Below are 22,115 nucleotides of genomic sequence, written 5' to 3'. Positions count from 1 at the left end.
GTTTTATTAAATGCTTATAATCGATTTAGTAGTAATATTTTGGGAAATAGTCTTTCCTTGTAACACAATAGGCGCCATCACGACTATGGTTAGATTTTGGGTTATGACAAGTTGTTAATTTGCCTAAATGAAAGTGACATGTGTAGATGATGCCATGGGTGAGACTTTTTGTCCTCCACTACTTCTTTTAGCTTTTTGTTGCTTCCGAGTGGTGGGTCTTCTATCTTCCTAGGAAATAATCTCTTGGACATGTACGAACAAATAGTGGACGAGAGTGCCATGTCTAAGAATATATTCTACTTATTTAGAAGGGAGAATAAGGAGGTCTTGGTCTTCTAGGGTATTTTAGTCTTTTCAACATATTTTAGATAGACTGTTGTACGCCTACAATTTTTCTTCTCAGCATATTTTATATTAGACTATTCCGTTCACGCTCTCTTTCTCTCTCTAGGGTACGCGATTCTTTTTCTTCTCAGACGTGTAACATCAAGCTCCTCTTATTTTTGCTGCTTTGAGTTGTTTTCGTACCTTGCCAACACTTGCGTTTCATGGGGATCAACAATATATTTTGGAGGTTAAACATTATCTCTTCAGGTTTTCATGGGGATCAGCAATATTTGGGGGGTTAAACATTATCTCTTTAGGTTAGATTACTTCGATGCCCTTATTTTTGGCAAATTTGATCTTCACTTTTAAGGTTATATTTAACAGTTTATTGAACTGTTTAGCTATGATAGTTGAATAAATTCTTGATTATACTTATTCTGCTTGGGTTTTCTATCGATATTTCTCGCTCCGCTTCTCCATTGTTCACCTTTTCGTCTCTGTGCTTGTTTGCTCACAGGTTATTACTTTGTTTGATCTTTAATTTTAAGATTAGATTAGACAACTTGTTGAATATTTCAGTTGTCTGATGTTTACTAATTAGCAGTTGCAAAAGTTAAAGGGATAAAAACTACCGTGTTAACTGAAGGCGACCGTTTGATGAGCAAAGTCAACGGATTACGAAGAAACAAAGATTATAACTCTATTTATATAAATTAGAAGAACCCGCATGGCAGACCTAAACTAATACATTAAAGTAGAAATAAAGTGTTTATGGAGTAGTAGTTAATAAGATTTTAGGGAACATACTTTGTTTTGCTCGGGTATCCTCCTGATTTTTTTGGTTCCGCTTTTCTGCTACTCCTCTTGTGCCTCTCTGCTCGTTCGCTATAGGCTATTATTTTGTGCTTCATATTTCATCTCCTTCTTCATATTTGTGTGCCTGATTTAATTAAAAATGTATCTTTATTAGAAGTACTTATTATCTTTTTTGGATAGAAATATATAAAGGACTATACAAGCAAGTTGCTCTGTTTTTCCCTCAGTGGATTTAATAACAATAAGAAAATCAGAGTTACTCAAGTTGTTGTGTGTTGAAGCCACTTGGTTGTGAAACTTGTTAATGGGAAAGACTTTTAGTCTTCCCTTCCTCTACTTGTTTTTTGACTCTTTGGTCTGACAAAACAGTCTCCCGTTGATCAAATTGTAAACTATTTTACAGTCTCATGGGAATTTCTTTGTAAATTCGAGTTGTCACCCACTGAACACTCGCAATGCTATATCAAGTTTTCTTTTCTTTTTTTAGCTTCGGTACGTAGTAGATAGAGCTTATTTGATTCTTAGCAAGGAATTGAAATAATCTTTCGAACAGACTCCATATGCTTCCAAAAGGAACCAATAAATAAAACAGTCAGGGAAAATTTTTAGTAATGTATGAACTGTCTAAACTTATCTTTTCATTAAGACTTACTATTGTTACCCAATCAGGCCTTCACTGAATACTAATCTATCTTAACTTATTTTGTTGCATTTCTTAGGAATTAGATATATCAATAAAAGCAGGAATAGATCTAGCCATGTCAGAGTTGGCTCCAACAATCTTATAGGTTTATCGACAAGTTATTTAGCCTAATCCTGTTGTTTCAATTTCAGTAATGATGGTCAGCATTGATCCTTTGTTACAGAATTTGAATTTTTAAGGTTGAGTTATTAATAGTACTATGTACTTATTCGTCTACCTATTTGTTATTTGTTAATTGCAGTCTTGATGCACGTTAAATATGAAGTATATGTCTTTATATTATTACAAAGAATTAAACAACTGAATTTGTATCTTTAGTTATAGCAGTGTTAGTATGTAAAAGAAATTCTTATGTGCTTCTATAGTTCATTCAATTTCTTTGCCACGAGAAAAACCATTAGTGTAGCAATAAATATGGTTCAACAGTTACTTTGCTTTGTTTATCAGTACATATATGTCATCTTGTCTTGCGATACTTTTTACTGGTTTTGTCCCCATATAATTTCATAATTGATTACTTTATATCTCTCTTGAGTTTTGCTTCTTGGAGTTGTGGTACTGAGAGGGAGTTTGTGCTAGCAAAGGTGAAACTTCTGGATTTTCAGCGATTTTTGTGATCTAAGAAGATCAGCAAAGTTCTTTTAGAAAACAGTGAAGAAATTCTACAACCTCTGCTTAGCACAGGTTGCAGTAGGTTAAATTTTATTAGGTAAAGAAGCTGTCGAAGAGAAAAGTTGCCTATCTTAATGGGGAGAATAAAGATTCCTGAATCATGGGGTGGAGGATTTTGCAGTCTTTAGGCTTAATTTTTTTTTTTGGTCGAGGAATTCTTTGAGACTTAGTTGACCCATTGGTTTAAAACCCATGACAACACGGTCTTCTGTCATAAAAATACCAGGCTCCTTGCTACTAGCAGAGTTCGAACTTGTAACGTCTACCTTATCTATATCTATGTCGTTGGGTCCATAGCAGTAAACCAACACCCGAGGGCAACTTGGGATAATATATGTAACCGAAGCTTTCTATTTATTTCTGAAGCAATTTGACAAGGGGTTCAACTGCTCCATCTTTGTTTTGATCTGTGAGCTTCATCTGGAAAATGTTGTTGCCATTAGAGTCTTACTCATACTGCATCCTGCAGTCAGATTTTTAGTAGCAGGATATATTAATCAAATAATTAAAAAATTTCATTATACCGCTACAGTTCACAACGCTAACAATTTATTTACCTGTACAAGGGTTTTCAAATAATTAGCCTCTTATGAAGAGCCTAAAATGTCTTTGTTTACTCAATGCCCACTCCCGTTGAGCATCATACTCTCTCTCTATACTCAAAACAAAAAAACAAAAGGCAGCAAAAGAAATTCAAATTTAAGGGCGTCAGAGAATACTACATTTGTCCACCATCGATTGTGTAAGGGTCTCGAAGGGGTGCAAACGATCCTCGGCTACTTCACGCACTGTCGTAAGGTCTTGAATTAGATATTCTTATTCTTTCGCAATACTCAGCCCCTTAGGAGGAGGAGAAGTGTCCCTCTACAGTAAGTCTTCAGAATGCTAAAATAATGTACTGAAGCCAACAAGGTTGAATCATTTTCAAAAACCTTTTTGCTGTACCAGAGAGAGCAACTTGCATCTTAAACTGTTTATCAGTATAAGTACTGTACAATTTTAATATTTCAATCAATGAAGAAATAATTGAAGTATAACAAAAGAACAGAGCTTTTTGCTCATTAATATAACGTCTCAAAAGTAACTTGGTTGGTGTTGTAAGAGCTCAACTTGAGCTAATAGTTTAGCCTCTGTAGGTTTCAACAATGATTCACCATTCTGTGCTCTAGATCAATGAGCACGACTTGTGATATTTATCTTTTCACTATGATTGATTGTTGTTACCTAATTAGACTTTGGCTGTGTACTAGTCCATTTTGGCTAACTTAGTGGCATTTCTTCTTATCATTTAGAAATATTAATAAAAGTAGGAATAGGTCTATCAATCATTATCACCGTCTAATTAATTATTTAAAATAAAAAAAATATATTGACAGTGGGATATTTTATGGAAACAACTTCAGTGACGTAGTTAATCGGTGGACATTGTCTTCTTACGTTGAAGGGGAAGATATTTGGACCGAAATAACAGCAAGCAACATTCATTTGATGCACATGAAATAGTAGAATAAATCACAAGTTTAGTTTCTTCATTACTTTCTTCTACAGCAGATTCACATATTTGGTCTGGTAATAGAGCTTTCAACAATGATCTTCTTTCTTGTCTTTATCATTCATTTTAAGACAAGTCATATTACACTTTCTATAGAGAATATTTTTGCGAGTATTTCAATGCACAATGTGTTGAACTTGACTGCAACTTATTTATGCCTTTGTAGAACTACTGACGCTTCTGTTACATTCGGTACCACAAAAAGAGTTGCTCAACGTGCTTACAAGTAACCAACTATCTTATCTTTATATATTTGTAAACGCAAGCTCCTATTAACACATTCTTTGTTTCTCCTACCCGTTGTACTGCTAACCGTTAATGTTGTGCACCAATTTTGTTTCTACAAGTTGTGCTATTGTGTCTATCTGTAATGTTGTTTAACGATAGCCATTGTTGGTGCTCACAGCAGGTGCTGTATATGTCGAGGTGCAGTATCTTTTTGTGCTTCCACATACTCGCTAATAGAAATTGATACCTTGCTAAAGGGTTGTGTGATAGTTTGCACAACTTCATTAAGAGTAAAAACTATGACTTTGATAGATCATACACAAAACAATAAACGTCCCCTCTCAGAAACAGATATAAATGCCATTCGGCGTGAAAAATACAAAGAGATGACAATAGAGAAAAAGCAAAAGTTATTGCTACAACGTCGACTAAAATACCAAGAGTCGAAGAGACATAATCTCTTTGAGAGTATAATTGCTATTCCCTTGATTGGAACAATGGCTGCTAAAGAAAGAGATGAAACACGTCCATTTTCTATCTATGAAAAAGGTGAGTATGCCACCTTCTTTGCTCACTTTTAAACTAGCTACCACTATTTAGTTCCATCTAAAGACCACCTACCTTCGTTTTAGGTTCAACGTCAACTGTATCCAATAAACTACATAACAAAGTCCCCAAGATAGTTACACCCAAAGGTCTGTTAAGTTTTTTGTCTCCCATTAACAGTCATGACTGCTTTTGCTTTGCCTTAGTTTTAATTATCCATTTCAAATATACAAATGGTATAACAACCACAAAGTTTACACCAAACATCAGTCGGCTGCGTTCAAACTATGTTTCGCTTAAGAAAGTTCCAATCTGCAAATTTTGCTCAGCAAAAAGATTTGAATATGAACCTCCTGCATTCTGCTGTCGTACTGGGACAGTAAAGTTAACTTCTCATCAAATGCCTGTGAAATTGCGTAATCTATATCTTGAAAATAGTGTGCTGGCTAGGCACTTTCGAACATACATTAGAACATATAATAATCTTTTTGCATTCACGTCACTTGGTGTAAAGTATGACAAAGATCTAGCAAAAAGAAACTCTAGTATTTACACCTTCAGAGTTCAAGGGAAGATGTACCATTGGATAAATAATTTACACCCTACAGATGACAAACCAAGAAACATACAATTATATTTCTATGATAATAGCAATGAGCTGACACATAGGATGTCATGTTCCGAGAGAGTACATGAATCGGTAGTGAAGGAATTGATAGATATATTATCAATAAATCCATACTCTGTATTTTTACGATCTTTGGTACATATACCGAACCTACAAGATTTCCATATAGCTCTCAAATGTGACTTAGACTTGGACCAGAGAGTATATAATTTGCCAACTTCATATGAAATTGCAGCAATATGGACCGAGGAAAATGACGACGCAGCCTTTAATGCACCACATATTCAAATTTACCCTCACACTGCTCGTACATAAATAGTGAATTACCATTATGGCTATTACGACGCATTGCAATATCCGCTATTGTTTCCGCTAGGACAAAGTGGATGGCATTGTGGTACTAAGAAGCTCCCAGCAAATTGTCCTGCATACGCAAGAATTGTGCAGCACGAAGAAGTACCAAGCATACGAAATGTTACCTCCCTTGACGGATATCTTGAAATGAAAGCTGAAATTCTTAAAAAAGGTCAGTGACGAAGGGATACAGTTTCTGTCCGTGAGTATTATTGTTACAAACTATAAATGAGAAACGATGATAAAGATAAAATATTGCATACCGGAAGAATATTTCAGCAGTATTCAGTTGATCAGTACATTAAACTTGAAACACAAAGGTTGGATTTTGCAGTATTCAATCAAGATTTGTTCAGAATGGCTATGCTACAAGGACTTCTTGACATTTTGCGATTAGGGGAACGCGATGCTTCTAATATCGGAAAACAAAATTTCCTTACAAATTCTTTTATTGGAGGGCCCCGGGATATGCATCAACGGTACATGGATGTTATTGCGCTCGTGCAGCATTTCGGTAAACCTGATTTATTTATAATAATGACATGTAATCCCTCTTGGACGGAAATAAAGGAATATTTAATCTCAACTGATGAGGCACATAACAGACCTGATTTGATCAGCCGAGTATTTAGAGCAAAAATAGAAGAATTCAAAAAGGATATACTAAAGCGAAATATCTTTGGGAAAGTTGCAACTTTTATGTATACTGTAGAGTTCCAAAAGCGAAGTTTGCCTCACGCCTATTTTCTTATAATATTAACTAATGAATACAAGTTACTTACTCCGGAGGCCTACAATAATATTATTAGTGCAGAAATACCTGATGAAAAAGCAGAACCAGATTTATATTCAGTTGTTCTTAAACACATGATGCATGATCCGTGCACTAATCTAAACCCAACAAATTCGTGTATGAAGAAAAAAGGTTACTGTAAATTCAAATACCCAAAAAGCTTTGTGGATCGGACATCAAAAGGAACAAAATCTTACCCAATTTATAGAAGATGCAATACAGGAGTGGTGGTAAAAATAAGAGAACGATACTTGGATAACTCATGGGTTGTTCCATATAATCCTTTTTTGCTCGGGAAATTTGATTGTCATGTGAATGTTGAAATATGTTCTAATATTAAGGTCGTTAAGTATCTTTATAAGTATATATGTAAAGGACACAATAAGATTGTATTTTCTGTGCACAATAAGGACGCAAACACAGAAGTAATAGACGAGATAAAAGAATATCAGTCTGCTCGGTGGGTCTCACCTCCGGAAGCTATGTGGCGGTTGTACAGTCTCTCCATTAGTAAAATGTCACCGAGTATATGCCCTCTTCAGCTTCACTTTAAAGGACAATAATTTATTTCATTTAAAAGCAGCGCAAATATTGATACGCTTATAAATAATCCAATGATTAAGTAGACGATGTTAACACAATTTTTTTAAATGAATAGAACAAACACAGACGTTGGAGAACTCAATCTATTATACCGAGAATTCCCCGAACATTTCGTTTCGTCTGCAACGGAGAAAATGTGGACGCACCAGAAAAAACAGCGTGCTATTGGTCGTGTAGTAACATGTCATCCAACAAAAGGAGAGTGGTACTATCTTAGAATGTTACTAATGAATATTAGAGGACCAAAATCATATAGGGATTTACTAACTGTTAACGGAGAACGTTGCAGTAGTTTTAGAGAATCTGTGGAAAAATGCGGATTGCTACAGAGTGATAATAGTTTGACAAAATGCATGTCTGAAGCAGCAAGTTACCAAATGCCATACAGTTTGAGACGTTTATTTGCTATATTATTGATCTACTGCAATCCGACTAACCCGAGACAACTTTGGGAGCAGTTTGAAGAGCACATGTCCGAGGATTATAGCTTGTTACCTAATATTCACAAAAGAGACATACGATACATGGTTATAAACAAGATTAAAGACATATTGCACTCTATGGGTGGCGACATAAATGAATATCATCTCATTCCAGAAATAATAAGGTCTTCTATAGTTGCAAAAGACGCAAAAGAGGTATACTATGAAAGGACCATCACTATCACTGAAGAGGATATACTACTACACAAAAAGTTGAATGAAGATCAACTGAAAGAGTACAATGTAATTACAGAGAGAATTTTTTCAAACAAAGCGGGAGCATTCTTTATTGATGGTCCGAGAGGAACTAGAAAAACCTTCTTATACAGTGCATTGCTGGCAACTATACGATCTAAAGGATATATAGCATTAACAACTGCCACTTCTAGTGTAGCTGCTTCTATACTTCCCGGTGGACGAACTGCACATTCACGTTTTAAAATTCTAATAAAAATTGACGAGAATGTCACATGCAACATCAGCAAACAAAGCTCACTAGCATGTTTGATTCAGGATGCAAAATTAATCATATGGGACGAAGTATTTATGGCGAAAAAAAGAATGATCGAACTGCTTGATTCACTTTTAAAGGACTTAATGGAATCAACAATACTATTTGGTGGAAAGGTTGTAGTTTTTGGAGATGACTTCAAACAAACACTTTCGGTAGTTTGAAACGGGAAAAAAGAAGATTTCATTAATAAAAGTTTACTATATTCTCATATCTGGGAAGAATTTGAAAGGTTGCAGTTATTTGAAAATATGAGAGCAAAAGATGATCCTTCATTTTGTAATTATTTATTGAGAGTAGGAAATGGAAAAGAAAAAGTAACCTCAACAAATAAGATTGAAATTCGAGCATCCTTCATCGTTCCTTATACAACTGAAAAGGAATCTTTGGATAAACTGTTCACGATAACTTATCCAGATTTGCATACATTTTTCTCTTCCTTATCCTGCACAAGCTCCCGTGTTATCCTAACAACTAAGAATGATTTCGTTGATGAGATTAACGACATGCTTGTTGCTCGCTTTCCAGAGGAAGCAAAAACTTTTGTTGGCATTGATGAAATCATTGAACCTACTGATCAATCACAGTATGAGGATTTGCTGCATAGTTTAAATCCAGTTGGTCTGCCGCCATACATATTAACATTGAAAAAGAACTGTCCAATTATATTATTATGAAATTTATATCCGTGTGAGGGTTTATGTAACGGTACAAGTTTGACTTGCTACGACTTTAAATCGCATGTCATTAGCGCCAATATTTCAGTGGGTGACTTGAAAAATACACATGTGTTTATCCCAAGAATACCCTTACTATCATCCCAATTTAAAAGGACACAATTTTCTATAAGATTGTGTTTCGCCATGACAATAAATAAAGCACAAGGTCAGACATTGGATTTTGTTGGAATTTATTTGCGAGAACCTGTTTTTTCACACGGTCAAATTTATGTTGCTTTGTCTAAAGCAAAGAGTTCGAACTGTGTGAAAGTGCTAATTCGACCCACTATACCAGGTAGCTATGATGATCACTGCACAGAAAATATTATTTACAATGAAATTATTGAAAAGGCTATTTTATGAGGATATTGCAACTAGAGCACATAGTATCCTAGCTAAAAAAACTATGAAGAGGCCGATAGAAAATACTGCTGATACGCAATCTGGTTCGTAGCAATCAGAATGCATTCAGTGAAGTGATGCAGACTAGAGAGGATATCTTCTTTGTACATGATTGTTTTGACCCAAGACAAAACAACAATGGGCTGCAATATTAGCTAACATGGTCATACAAAGACACTCGGGTGCAGATCTGGTACATGCTGTTAATACTAATAAGTAATATTCGCAAAAGTGACACTTCTCTGTAGGGGACAAGAGTTAAGAAACATACGCATATGCTGGTAGAAAATGATTCCTATATGTAATTTTTGCAGTCTAGGAAGATCCCAGAAATGTTTTTAGACAAGCAGTAATCTTATCTGTTAAAAAAATATAAATGTTTACACAAGGTGAGTGTTTGGTGCAGTAGGACTACTATAAATGACAACAACAATATGTTAGACTTTGCTAACCCACTACACACACAAGGACAAGCCAATTAGTCCATGAATGATCTTTTGTAACTCATAGTGCCAAATTCGTGTTCAAATTGTCATTACGTGTACTTTATAAACAAATAGCGTCCTAACAGTTCTTCTATTTTACTACCCGTGGGTGTCTATAGTTTATCTTTCAGTAAATGATGATTTATTATTTTTTGTTCTTCTTCTTCTTTTCCACTGCAGAGTGTACATAACATATGGAATACAGACTAACCATTGATAAGATCACTCCACAAACAAAAGAGTGGACCTCAAAGGTACAACTCATTGAGAAATCTCGGCCAAGGAAAAGTAAAGATGGAAAGACCCGATTCCAGATTACTGTTGTCCAAGACGAAAATGTAATCTTCTCTCTACCGTGCTATTTCTTGTTCTACTGTTTGAAATATAATTGCAATCACCATTATTTTTTAATTTAAACAAAAGAAAGAAACTCATCAGCTTAAGTTATCATGCAGTTAATTATTTCTCCTGGCGCAGACTATGTTAAGAAGTCTTCCGCCTTTTTAACCCTTGATTTGTCTAAAAGGATATTTTTGCATTACTTTTTGCACTTGCCCTGTTTGAAATTTGCCTTCTGTTACATATAATTGTTTTTAGCTACTAACAGGACTAACCATTTCTGCTGAATTTTATACATTCTGGGAGCTAACAGTTTGGATTTTAGGAAGCCTTTTTGAAAATAATTACTGCATGTGTCATCATAACATTTTGAATTTTATGCATGCTTAGCACTTTTTACATGTGTGTTTTTTGCATCTCTCCGTATATTAGTATAAACAATATAGTTAGGCACTTTGCACCAATTAATATATCAAGCGAAAATGTAGACCTAAAGAAATATAATTATAATATCCATATCATTATAGCTGCTCTATGTTTGTATGCTCAGTTGTTTCGCTGTGTTGTAGCTACAAAATATATTGAACAATAATTGTCTCTTCTGGGACTTATTTTGATTTGTAGTATCATTGTACAAATATTGGCTCGGTTGTGAAAACATAAACTTTTTTTATAGAGGAAACTAGAATAGTAGCAGTTGAGTATATGTGATTGGCATGCATATATATTTTCAGAAGTGATCAAGTTTTGACGTTAGTTCCAGATCCAAAGAAATACTAATTAAACAAATAACTGACTCGTGATTTTCAATTGGGGCATAATCATTATTAATGTGATCAAATATTCATGTTATTATAGCTATTTGGCATATACCATTATCTGTACATATTCTTCAGATATATTGTTGCTACAATGCTCTACAAATAACTTCTCTACAGACTTGTCATGTATTTGATGAGTTTAAGGCAACACGTAGTGTACTTGTTGACTATTTGAATATTTCAATACTCTACACTTGTATGTCTCTGTAAGTTTATATGTACACACTTCTGTGGAAGCTGGTAACTAAATCATCACGATATCAAAATACAGGAAGAGAAAGTAGCTGCTGTTTTGTACGGGGAAGACATAGAAAAAGTATGTAGACAAGCTCACCCCGTTTTCCATTTACTTGATATCTACTGCAAAAGTGAGGGTTCCTTTACCCTACGGAGTACCTATCAACCGTTTTGAATGGGTTATCGACATATTTACTGTTGTCGCAGAGGTGAAAGATAACATACAAGACCCACCGCTCCCGTCTCCGACGAGGTTGAATACTGTACCCTTTGCATATCTGCACGAGCAACAATGAAATACAGAATTTGGTAACCATTATTTTACGCGTTGTACCCTTTCACAATTAAATTTATTTGTATTCTTACATATTGGGACTGTGTACATTGGTATAAATTATAAGCCACTTGTAATTTCCATTAAACAGACATAATTGACATTGTGGTGAACTGTGGCTCGGTAAAGTTTGCTGGTGCTAACAGTAACAAATGCCGTGAAATCATCGTAATGGATCCCAGGTAAGTCTACTAGCATTCTATTTACAGAAAAGCATAAATACAGCACAAGAATAAACAAATAGCATTGATTTTGTTAAGCGATGTAATAAATAGAGTAAGAAAATACTTTATATACATTATATTACAAATGATTTTAATTGATTTTGGCATATCTATAATCTTTAGCAGAGAACCAAAAATATACATACAAATATCTATTTGGTAATTTATTTGTTCTCTAATTTTCTGCCCTAAAATATATTTTTTTACTACGTATTCGGTGCATAGATTTTAACAAATACAGTGATAACTACATACACCAGTAGTCATTAGTTCCAAAACTGGAAAAACTGTATAAGTCATGCTGCATTTGTTTGCTTAGGCATCCAGGATGCGTCATTTAAAAAACCTTTCTGCCTTCCTTCACTCTCCTTCTCTAACGTGTCACTTAATTCTTTTAGCATTGTTTGAATAACGGTCTTACCGAATTGTCTCTGTTATTTTTAAATTTACATCCTCTTCTTTATTATTCTTGGTGACATTATTAGAATTGTATGTTTTTGGGGGTAATGTCAATTATTGTCCATTCCTTCTATTGTAGTGTGAGGCCTACTATCCTTACGCTGTGGGAAGACTTCGCCGACGCTGATGGAAGTATCCTAGTTGCACAGGTTGCTGAATATCCAATAATTATAGCAAAACGAATTACCCGATCCAACTATGCTGGTATGGAAAAACTTATGCTTTTTTCGTATTGCAAGAGATCTGTTATGAATTCTTTACTAACATAATGTATCATATAGGATTATCGTTATCAACAAAGTATAACTCAGTCATACTGATAAATCCACCATATCCTCAGGTTGGGGGACTTCTGAACTGGTATGGAACAAATATTTATGTAACCGAATTTTATACTTCGATCTTTATTTCATGCAAACTAAACATGTGCGGTAAAACTAGATGGTCCAGCATATGCAATTCCTGCCGTACCACGGTGTTTCCCTTCTTACCAAAAAAAGGGACATACTTAGCGGGCTATACGTTCAAAAAATTCCTTTCAGTTAATTACAGGTTTATATCAATTTGGTATCTATGTATCTTCATTGAAATGGTCTTCAACTACATTGCATCTCATTTTACAATATAACTTTATGAATTTAAAATCTTAGACCTTATATGCAAACTTTGTCATTAAAATAATTTACTGAACAGTTCTTGGGGATGTATGACTTTGTCCTAAGATCATTGACTATTTTTGTGTGGTATATGTAATATTGGTAAGAGCAACCTACTTCTATGAACTTCCAATATGTACTGTTATCCCATTGATCATCTATGAAATAGCACTGCACCATGTTGGTTGTTCCGATAGTTGATCTACAATCTGACAAATAAGGTGATACTGTTGTTCAATGCCAACGAAATTTCTGCAAAAAATAACTTATTCTTCCAACAGGAACTGGTGCAGTCACTAAGGCTAACAACCAGAGTTTCTTATTTGTATTCTTAGAAAGTGTCTATACTATATGTCTACATACCACATATATGCTATATGTTGGAGCTGTGGTCAACTGAAAAATTATGTTATCTGCATTATAGTTGTGATCAACTGAATGATGTAGGGTTTTTTTTTTGTTCTTTTTAATTTTTCGTGTTACTGATGTAACCGCCGCAATAATTTCCCATTGAAACAACCTATTCCTACTTTTTCCTACGTTTTTAAAGCTTGTCACAACCTTTCTGTATCATTTTAAATCTACCTGACAATTGTTGGCATTGAAATTCTCCATACATGTACAGGGTCAGAGACAACAGACCAAGATTGATGAGATACAGTCAGCAAAATTCTCCGCTGACTGATTCGTCACCTGTGCTTGCGCTAGAACACAATGATATTGTACCAATTGCTGATATCGAGTCACAATCTCCTGTATGTGTACTTCATGCATGCTAATATGTGTACATATAAAGTACTTTAGTATTTTAACCCCAATTCAATAAATCTACTTATATCCCTCTCTTTCGCAGATACAACTCTTTCAAGTGGAAGGAAAATTATCATTACCGACTGACGACTAAGATTTTTATGAACTATTATGTTCACACTGCGGGCAGCAGTACAGAACTCATTTGCCGAAAATTATTCATTGTGCGAGCTGCAATCAACGTGCAATGTTAACACCCAGGTATTGCAGCTTCGAGTCCAAGCCTAATAAAATATGTTCATTCGACATCTTCAAACAACAAGAGTATCTTCTGACATTGGTTCTATGAAAATCAAATAACGTAAATCAAAGAGATGAGTTAATTTACTTGATGCTTAAATCATGTTCTCTTATATATATATATATATATATATATATATATATATATATATATATATATATATATTCTAGGCTTTGGCAGTACATCATGAAACATTTAGTTTATGAATGCCTCTGCTTGTAAAACTCAATATGGTAGATTTTCTCTTTCCTTTTAGAGAAACTTTATTCCCTTGAAGATTTGTTACACTCCAGAAAAGAAAAAGGGAGAACTGAACAGTTTCATGTTTCTAAGACTTCATCTTTTTTGGTTTATGGAGAGCATTTTCATTCTTTTCTAAGAAACCAGGCAAGTCGACTGTTACTAACAATTATTTCTCCGGTGGGGTTCTTAGTGTTAATTGTGTTTTTTCTTTGTTGTTGCTATTAGAGCACGCTTTGAGGTTGTAATGACAGATGGCAGTGGATCAGTTGTTGCAACATTAATAGGTGAATTAGGAGAGAAGTTTCTTGATATGATGGCCGCAGATATCTGTAAAATAATCTCAGTAAAGATATGTTGTTGATGGCAATTCGAGAAACTTTGTTAAAATTATGATACTATGAAAACAAGTGTACTCTTAGTTCTTTCTATTCTGTCTTCCTTGATGTTTGCCTTTGGGTATACTGAAAATAAGCACATGTTGGTTACTCATGCGTTCTTAGATACACCTTTACTTTAAATGGACGAAAATGTTAGGTGTCTTTTAATTTCTTATGCATCCCAAGTACTTTATACGCTAGAAAAGAGTATATTACTTTTGACCACTATATTGATGTGTTAAATTCATCTTTTTCTCTCTTGCATGAACAACCATTACCTCTTGAACATGTTCGATAGTGTCTTACTCATAAACTCTTTAAGATACAACTGAAAAAAATATTTTCTAGAACTTCTGATATGCGGTTGTTTATTGTGTCCTACTTTGTCAAGGAAGATTTGTTTCAGCTACCCGCACCAGTTGCCTCTGAACAAATTAGAGAAAGCAATAACACTAAATTGGAAAATATTGCAACAGGGATAGAGCTGAAGAAAGTGTTAGAAAGCGGAGAAAGCAGTCACTCGAATATGGAAAAAGTTACACCCAGAGAAGAGATGAAGAACGAGTTAACTACAGAAGGTAGCTCTTCTACCAAGAGGCAACAAACTGAACTGGAGACCCCCCCAAGAAAAAATGAAGGTTAATAAACTCTGTCTCTACTTTTTCATGACTCTTTTTAACATGCAGAACAAATAACTCAAACAAAACTCAAATAAAAATAGACCTATAAACAATGACGTCATCAAAGTTGAAACAAAACTTTGCAATCTCATGTGGTCTTCGTACGTTCGAACCTTGAGTTACTTCAGCTCAAGTTTTCGCTTTTTGGTTTTGGGTTAGTATCCAACTTGATCATATATGACTTGAGGGAAAATTAATTTAGACGAATATGTTAAAATTATATGAGGTAGTCAAAATATACTCTTTTCATTCTCGAGAAACAAATGTGTCAACAAGTTTAAGATCAAAAATATCATATGGTACTTTCTCTTTAAGTTTAGAAAGACAACTATTTTGCACTGACTATTTTTCTGTTTTCATATCCTTGTTTGTTGATAAATTTTTTCATTTCTAAATTCATCATTCAAAATTGCTTATTCAATCTGTCATCTGAATTCCTTCAAATGTCATTGGTTTATATATAAATATTTCAGGTAAGAAACAGAAACAAATTGTTGGTCCACATTTTCTGTGTTTGTCCGCAAAAAAAATGCGATTAATTGTGGACTCTGAAATGTAAAGGGATATGTTGTTTAAAGAGATGGCCATAAGATATTTGCTCATTTGCTTGAATGAGTTATTCCACTATGTGCTTGTTCCTATATTGTAATACTTAATCTATATGACTGAAAGTTGCTCATTTATACTACTAAATAAGGAATAATGGTGAAATTTAAGTATAAATTAAAATTGTTGGTTATCAAAGGCATTAGCTTTAGACGAATTAGGCAGAATTATGCAATGACAAAATTAATTGCTGCTATCTTTCATGGAGTTAGATGATATTAAAAAAAGGTTGGGGCAGATTGGTTGAGTTACATTTTAGTGGTGAATTTTCCTTATTGTTGTTTTAAAAATGGAAGTTTTGGTGCATATTCAAGTCACAGCACAAGGAGGATCATAACGTTAAAGTAATGATTCAAAAATATAAATTAGCACTTCTATACCACGCTAAAGGGGAGAAAAAAAGGCACAATACAAATTATTTAGTAAGATAATTACTCAATTGCACCATTGTAGGCATCAGTAACTAACAAAATGTTTCCCCAGTTACAAAAATATTTCATCATGCTTTTATCTTTTTGTTCAAGTATAGTCAGTTCTACATTCATTGATGCTCACATTCATCCTCTGTAAAAGCAATACTTGTTAACACTTTGGATTACTAACTAAAGAAGAAACAACTAAAAAAAACTTCAAATGTTGATCAGTAAATTTTCATTTGTTCACATCATAGAACAACAGGTTTATGTCACTCTTCAACTACAGTGTATGACTATTCCGCTCCCGTCATTGGCTTAATTTTTTTTCTTTTTTATTTTTGTTGTGAGAAGAGGATGAAAATGGGAGGAAATGAGTTAAGATTTTATCAAAGAAACTGTCTTTGAATTCAATTACAGAACGTGTCACCTCAGCTTATTCTTTTACTGTCTCCATTACTTAGCATCCACTGCTGGATAAATTTAGAGCACACCATCTTTCATCAGGTTTTAATAATATTCCTGAAAAAGACTTCGCTAAGCCCTTCAGTTAATATAAAGTAACTGCTGCTACATTCTTTATGCCTAACAAACACTTGTTTATAATGCTATTCTAAAAAATCTATATGTTGCAATTAGGTTCTGAATTTTCTCCTATTATACAATATGCTTTTCAATATAAACTACTGGTGTACTTTAATGAAAACATTCGCTAGCATGAGGTTCCAATAGCTCTTACATTCACCCTCTTCTTTGTAGCCTGCATGTGTAGACGTCTTTTGAAGCCATGTACATACGTGTTGTGTATGACAGATATCACAAATAAAAGCCTACTACCTTTTTTATCTACCAAATTACTTTGTCACTTGCCATTATTATTGACATCCTTTTTTTTTCACAACGGCAGAAAACATGGACAATGCGCTTCACTTTATGTAACTTACTGGCATGTACATTTACATTTTTGGTTAGCCGATAAAACATAATGGTCCTGTAACTTATGTAAATAGTGCTTGCTGAAAGACTCACTAGTAAATATGATCTCCTTTTTGGCTTGAATTTGTTTTCTTCGTTTTATGATCTATCCAAGTTTCTAAATAGAAACAAAGTCATTGTTTGTCCCACTGGCAATATAAAATCTAGAGCATTATTTAATTCGCAATAATCGCAATCAGTTTAATGCAGTTAACTCACAATAACTTAAAAGGGATTGCAATATTACTACTATATTAACGATAATATGCGCTGTCAGAAAATGCGGTAAATGATACAAATAAAAGCGCATAAGGACTTCATTTTTTGTTGCTTCTACTACATAAATATTGATTACCTATTGATCAATAGTCTTTATACCCATTAAGTTTATTTGAGTTTACATACATGTAAAAAATCCTTACTTTTGAAACTTCTTAGAACAGTTCTACTAACTAATAAAACGTTGTCAGTGGGGTTTTCAAATCTGCATTTGACCATAATATAACTTATTCTCTATCAAAAAGTTATTTATTATTTTCATCAACAAAATATCAGTTGCTAAATTTCCCACTAGTATATAAATAAAGGTATACTGAAGCTCACACGGGTATGATACCACCAAAGCATTGATTTTGTATGACATAAAAAACGAAAAATATACCTCAAAATTTCCCTTTTGTTTCTCCTTTCCCATATAGCTCCCAACAAACAATGGATGGCAAGGCAGAAAGGAGGCTTCACATACATATTGGCACGCCTCAAAAGGGTATAGTACGTGCATGTATGTACGTATGCCATACGTACAATACTGTGTAGAAAATAGTTACTCCTTAAAATATGTTCTGATTGATGGAATCAACCTCTTTCTACGTGGAAGAGATCAAGAATTATATTTTAACTTTTTCAGAACATCCAAATAAAGTTGCTCTTTCTTTACTGATCTTCTTTTAGGGTCTCTTTTTCAGCGATATGATTGAAATTTTGCTTCAATTTCCTGGAAAGAACGTTTATTACGTATAAAAGAGGTAATGTGCCACCTTTGGCAAAGAAATACTATAATTCTTCATCAACATAAATGTGCTTTTAGTTCTTTACCAAATGTGCAACTTTAGTAAATTTGAATGTTTTACACTGGTTGAAAACAAATAATTTAACATTTTTAGTTCTTTATCACTCGACATAAATTTTTCGAATTGAATTGAACACCAATTATTTTCTTATTAACACCAATAAACACAATTGCACCAGTAGAACTAACGCAATGGCCACTGTAACCTCTATATCCTAATATACATAAAATGCTTATGGTGGTTTTTGAAACACTCCTATATGTAAAGTGTATCTGAGACCCTCTTGTAAGCAAACAATTGAAGTGCGTGAAATGTTAAAAAAATTTGGGCTAAAGACCTCATTTTCCTGCCATATATTTCACTTTTTTTTCTTTTTTCTTTTTTGTTGTATGGAGGTCTTTTGAAGAGAAATCAACAAAAAACCCCACCAAAAATCCTCTGAAACTCTTCGTAGCTTTAGATGTGTAATAAGCCAAGATGACAGGAAGAACATGACCGTTATAAAAGAAAGAGAACGAGGGAAAAGTTGTATTATTTAACTATTTTCTTTTCTTTTTTTTAAATAATAGATAAAATAGGAGGACAAAAGGGGCTTTCAACTTGCAAGGAGTTGGAGGAATAGAGATTTTAAATGTGTAAATAAATGAGGATGGGAGAGGCCGAAAATTTGGTCGAAAAGTGTGGAGTCATAACTCATAAGTAATGGGACTTCAGCCAACCAAAATTGATTTCGAGGGGTCTAGTTGTATTTTAAGTGTTTTCTTTTCTTTATTTTTAGTTTATAACTCATTTTGGACATGTCGGCTTAATGAGTTTAATGGTCTAAAGTTAAATCGTTATAAGAGAATTTAAATATATTTAATAAAATTCATATATTTTAATGACTTATTTTCTAATCTTCAGATCAATCAAAAGTGACAAAGAAATGTAGCTAAGAGTTGTCAAATTAGAAAAAGGGAATAAATGTAGATAGAGAGGAAATATCAGAAGTGAAAGTGAAGGTGTGTATGAGAGAGTTGCCAACTTCACTCCTAATTTTCAAATAATAAATAGCAATTACTAAATAAAATTTTCAATACCAATAGCAATTTGAGAGAGAAATAGAGAGATTACATATTAGAAAGATTTGTGTTAAAAAGGAAATTAGAAGAAGGGTATAATTTAAAATTAGGGTAAAAGTACAATTTTATAAACTTAAAGGATTAAAAATAAATTAAAAATTATTATGAGGTGATTTAGGGGGTAGGAGGGTCAAAATGGCCGTTTATGGCGAATGCGCAATGGTGATTTCTGGAGAAGAACCGTTTGGTGACAACTATTTTTTTAAGAAAAACGAGATTTAATATCGGGCCAGGACAGGATCGGTTTGGCTGGAATTTCTGTCGGGCCGGTCCAACCAAGTTCCAACAGAAGACCTACCTTGATCCCCGTCCCCTACCCCCATCCCATCCTCCTCCCACTATTAGTGGATCGGGTCGTTTCTGGACCAAACCCCTGCCGGGCCAGGACGGGATCAGACTGATCCAGCCCGCTTGCCACTCTTATTTTAGGTGCGTAAAAACAAAGAAAAATCGTTTCACGTTAAGGTCATAAAGCATATATGTGGCATAACGTTAACAGTCAGTTGTTGGATAATGAATTGAAAGCTTTTATATTTTAAGTTATCTAATTTTCTTATTCTTATTGTGGATGATCAATATAAACATAAATCATAAATTATTTTTAGCATGAAATACTTTGTTGATGCAGTAATCACATAAGGGACTCGGAAAAAGAAAATTAATTAAAGGAAAACCACAAAAGGGCGGGCGATTGACAAAAATGGTTCCATAAAGGGCTGATCTTTAAATATTGTCCTATTTTTAAAAGTACGGAAAAGGACAAAAAATATCCCTAACATATTTAAAATGGCTCAAAAATACTCTCCGTTAACCTTGTGGTCTAAAACTACTCTTAACGTTTTATTTTTGGCTCACATATACCCTTAACGTTTTATTTTTGGCTCACAGATACCCTTGAAACTAACAAAACATGGATGATAAATTTTTGGCTCACCTTCCATCAATATACCATATATTTTTTATATGTATTTTATACCACATATATAAATTATATATATACAACATATTTTCGTTTTTTATTATAGCTAATTTTACTTTTTCATTTATTTTTTTTAATATATTTTTAAAACTCCAACTTGAAACTACTCCCCAATTTGAATGAGTAGTTATTGTTTTTATATTTTCGTTTTTTTAATATAGTTAATTATAAGATATCTATATTTATTAATTATTAATTCAAATAGAGTAACCAATTAATTCAAAATTTAAAAAGGTTTTTTTTAGTTAAAAAGGTACTAGTTTGTTTTGTCTTAATAATGCCACTTGACTTTTTGTGGTTATGCCACTTATCTTAATAATGTATTTTTGCCTCTCCTTTTATTATATATAGATATGTGATAAATTATATAATAGTGGTATATATAAAGTATAAAATATACAACTTTAAAGAATATGTATGGTATATTTTGTTTGTTTACATGTATTATGATGTATATACATAATTTATATATATGGTATAAAATACATATAAAAAATATATGGTATATTGATGGAAGGTGAGCCAAAAATTTACCATCCATATTTTGTTAGTTTTAAGGGTATCTGTGAGTCAAAAATAAAACGTTAAGGGTATATGTGAGCCAAAAATAAAACGTTAAGGGTATATATGAGCCAAAAATAAAACGTTTAGGGTATTTTTATACCAAAAGGTTAACGGAGGACATTTTTTAGCCATTTTCAATACGTTAGGGGTATTTTTGGCCCTTTTCCGTTAAAAGTATTTAAAGAATAACCTCGGACCCCACACACACTTACTTCTTATCAGGAATTCTCAAACAAATTGATAGATTTTATGTTATACTAGTGAACTTCCCGCGCTTTGCGTGTTATTTAAAAATATAAATTCATCACAATCATTTTCTAAATTTGAGGAAGAATATTTAAACTTATAGTAAAAAGTTATCTTTGAAAAAAAATATGAATTGGTTAATATCCTCAATATGGAGTATTTAGCCTTGGCAATAGGAAATATGAGTATTTCAACAAAGAATGAGATTAATATGAAACGTTCCATTCACATAAGATCTTTAAAGCTATTAAATGCATGTAATGGGTAATGCATTTTCCTTGTGCATTTATATATCTTTAATCTCCATAAATCTTGACCAAAAAAATTCTATTAATGCACCTTCTCTCATGATAAATCCCACCATACTATAAAGTATAAACAAAGGTCAAAAAGCCATTCAGCCTTATTAAACAGTTTCTCCATCACAATCATTTTTTAAGTTAAATACAATTATTATTGATGATCCAAGACCATACATATTGATTAAATTAAAAGAAATATTATTTATTTGATGAATAGACAGGTGTTTACCCGTAAAACGGTACAGTTGAATTTGTACGTGGTTTCTAGACAAGTGAATTAATTTGATCCTGAAATAATACAATAATTGAAAAAATATATAATATTTAGCCTTAAAATATAGATGAAAACAGGAGAGATGACAATTCCTGGAACAGTGTTTCCGGGTATAACGATGATGAGATCAGAAAGCAAGAAAGTAAAATTGTATAAAACTTTTTATATAATAGAGTGTAGGTTTAGCCAGAAAATTTGTATCCTTTACAATGATAATTGAGCTCACTATTTATAGCTATGTCTAGGGAAGGAAGTCATAGATCATTTCCTCCTCTACTGTCAATTTTGAGGGTCATTGATGAAGACGTAACGGTGAACATAAA

At 33.3% G+C, this 22,115-nt stretch overlaps 1 protein-coding gene and 2 long non-coding RNA genes across 5 annotated transcripts; 2 read left to right on the top strand and 1 right to left on the bottom strand.

Annotated features, from left to right (window-relative positions):
- The first annotated feature begins 287 nt into the window (after positions 1-287).
- On the top strand, positions 288-4,554 carry LOC138906411 (uncharacterized). Its single transcript, XR_011413756.1, has 2 exons — positions 288-644; positions 4,237-4,554. It is a non-coding gene; the product is annotated as an uncharacterized lncRNA (long non-coding RNA).
- Positions 596-10,245, bottom strand: LOC138906410 (uncharacterized). Its single transcript, XR_011413755.1, has 2 exons — positions 10,014-10,245; positions 596-851 (listed from the first exon to the last, which is right to left on the bottom strand). It is a non-coding gene; the product is annotated as an uncharacterized lncRNA (long non-coding RNA).
- Positions 10,026-13,703, top strand: LOC117279718 (replication protein A 70 kDa DNA-binding subunit B-like). 3 transcript variants are annotated; one of them, XM_070195121.1, is made up of 6 exons: positions 10,026-10,159; positions 11,253-11,527; positions 11,644-11,734; positions 12,315-12,439; positions 12,517-12,595; positions 13,517-13,703. In XM_070195121.1, the coding sequence occupies exons 3-6, from the start codon at positions 11,724-11,726 to the stop codon at positions 13,668-13,670; spliced, it is 369 nt and encodes a 122-aa protein (XP_070051222.1). In that variant the 5' UTR covers positions 10,026-10,159; positions 11,253-11,527; positions 11,644-11,723; the 3' UTR covers positions 13,671-13,703. The 3 variants fall into 3 exon arrangements, with proteins under 3 accessions (XP_070051222.1, XP_070051221.1, XP_070051220.1); XM_070195120.1 differs by having other exon boundaries at positions 11,253-11,734; XM_070195119.1 differs by lacking the exons at positions 10,026-10,159; positions 11,253-11,527; positions 11,644-11,734 and having other exon boundaries at positions 12,230-12,439.
- Positions 13,704-22,115: the final 8,412 nt, after the last annotated feature.

Source organism: Nicotiana tomentosiformis, chromosome 2 (genome assembly GCF_000390325.3).
Source record: "Nicotiana tomentosiformis chromosome 2, ASM39032v3, whole genome shotgun sequence".
Taxonomy (NCBI): domain Eukaryota; kingdom Viridiplantae; phylum Streptophyta; class Magnoliopsida; order Solanales; family Solanaceae; genus Nicotiana; species Nicotiana tomentosiformis.
This window is presented reverse-complemented; position numbering and strand designations above follow the sequence as displayed.

Bases quoted from the DNA above. Each gene is read 5' to 3' on its own strand.
- LOC117279718 (XM_070195119.1), top strand. From the start codon at position 12,268: ATGTTTTTGGGGGTAATGTCAATTATTGTCCATTCCTTCTATTGTAGT. The intron at 12,440-12,516 runs GTATGGAAAAAC...TGTATCATATAG, and splicing joins TACCCGATCCAACTATGCTG to GATTATCGTTATCAACAAAG. The intron at 12,596-13,516 runs GTATGGAACAAA...ATACATGTACAG, and splicing joins GTTGGGGGACTTCTGAACTG to GGTCAGAGACAACAGACCAA.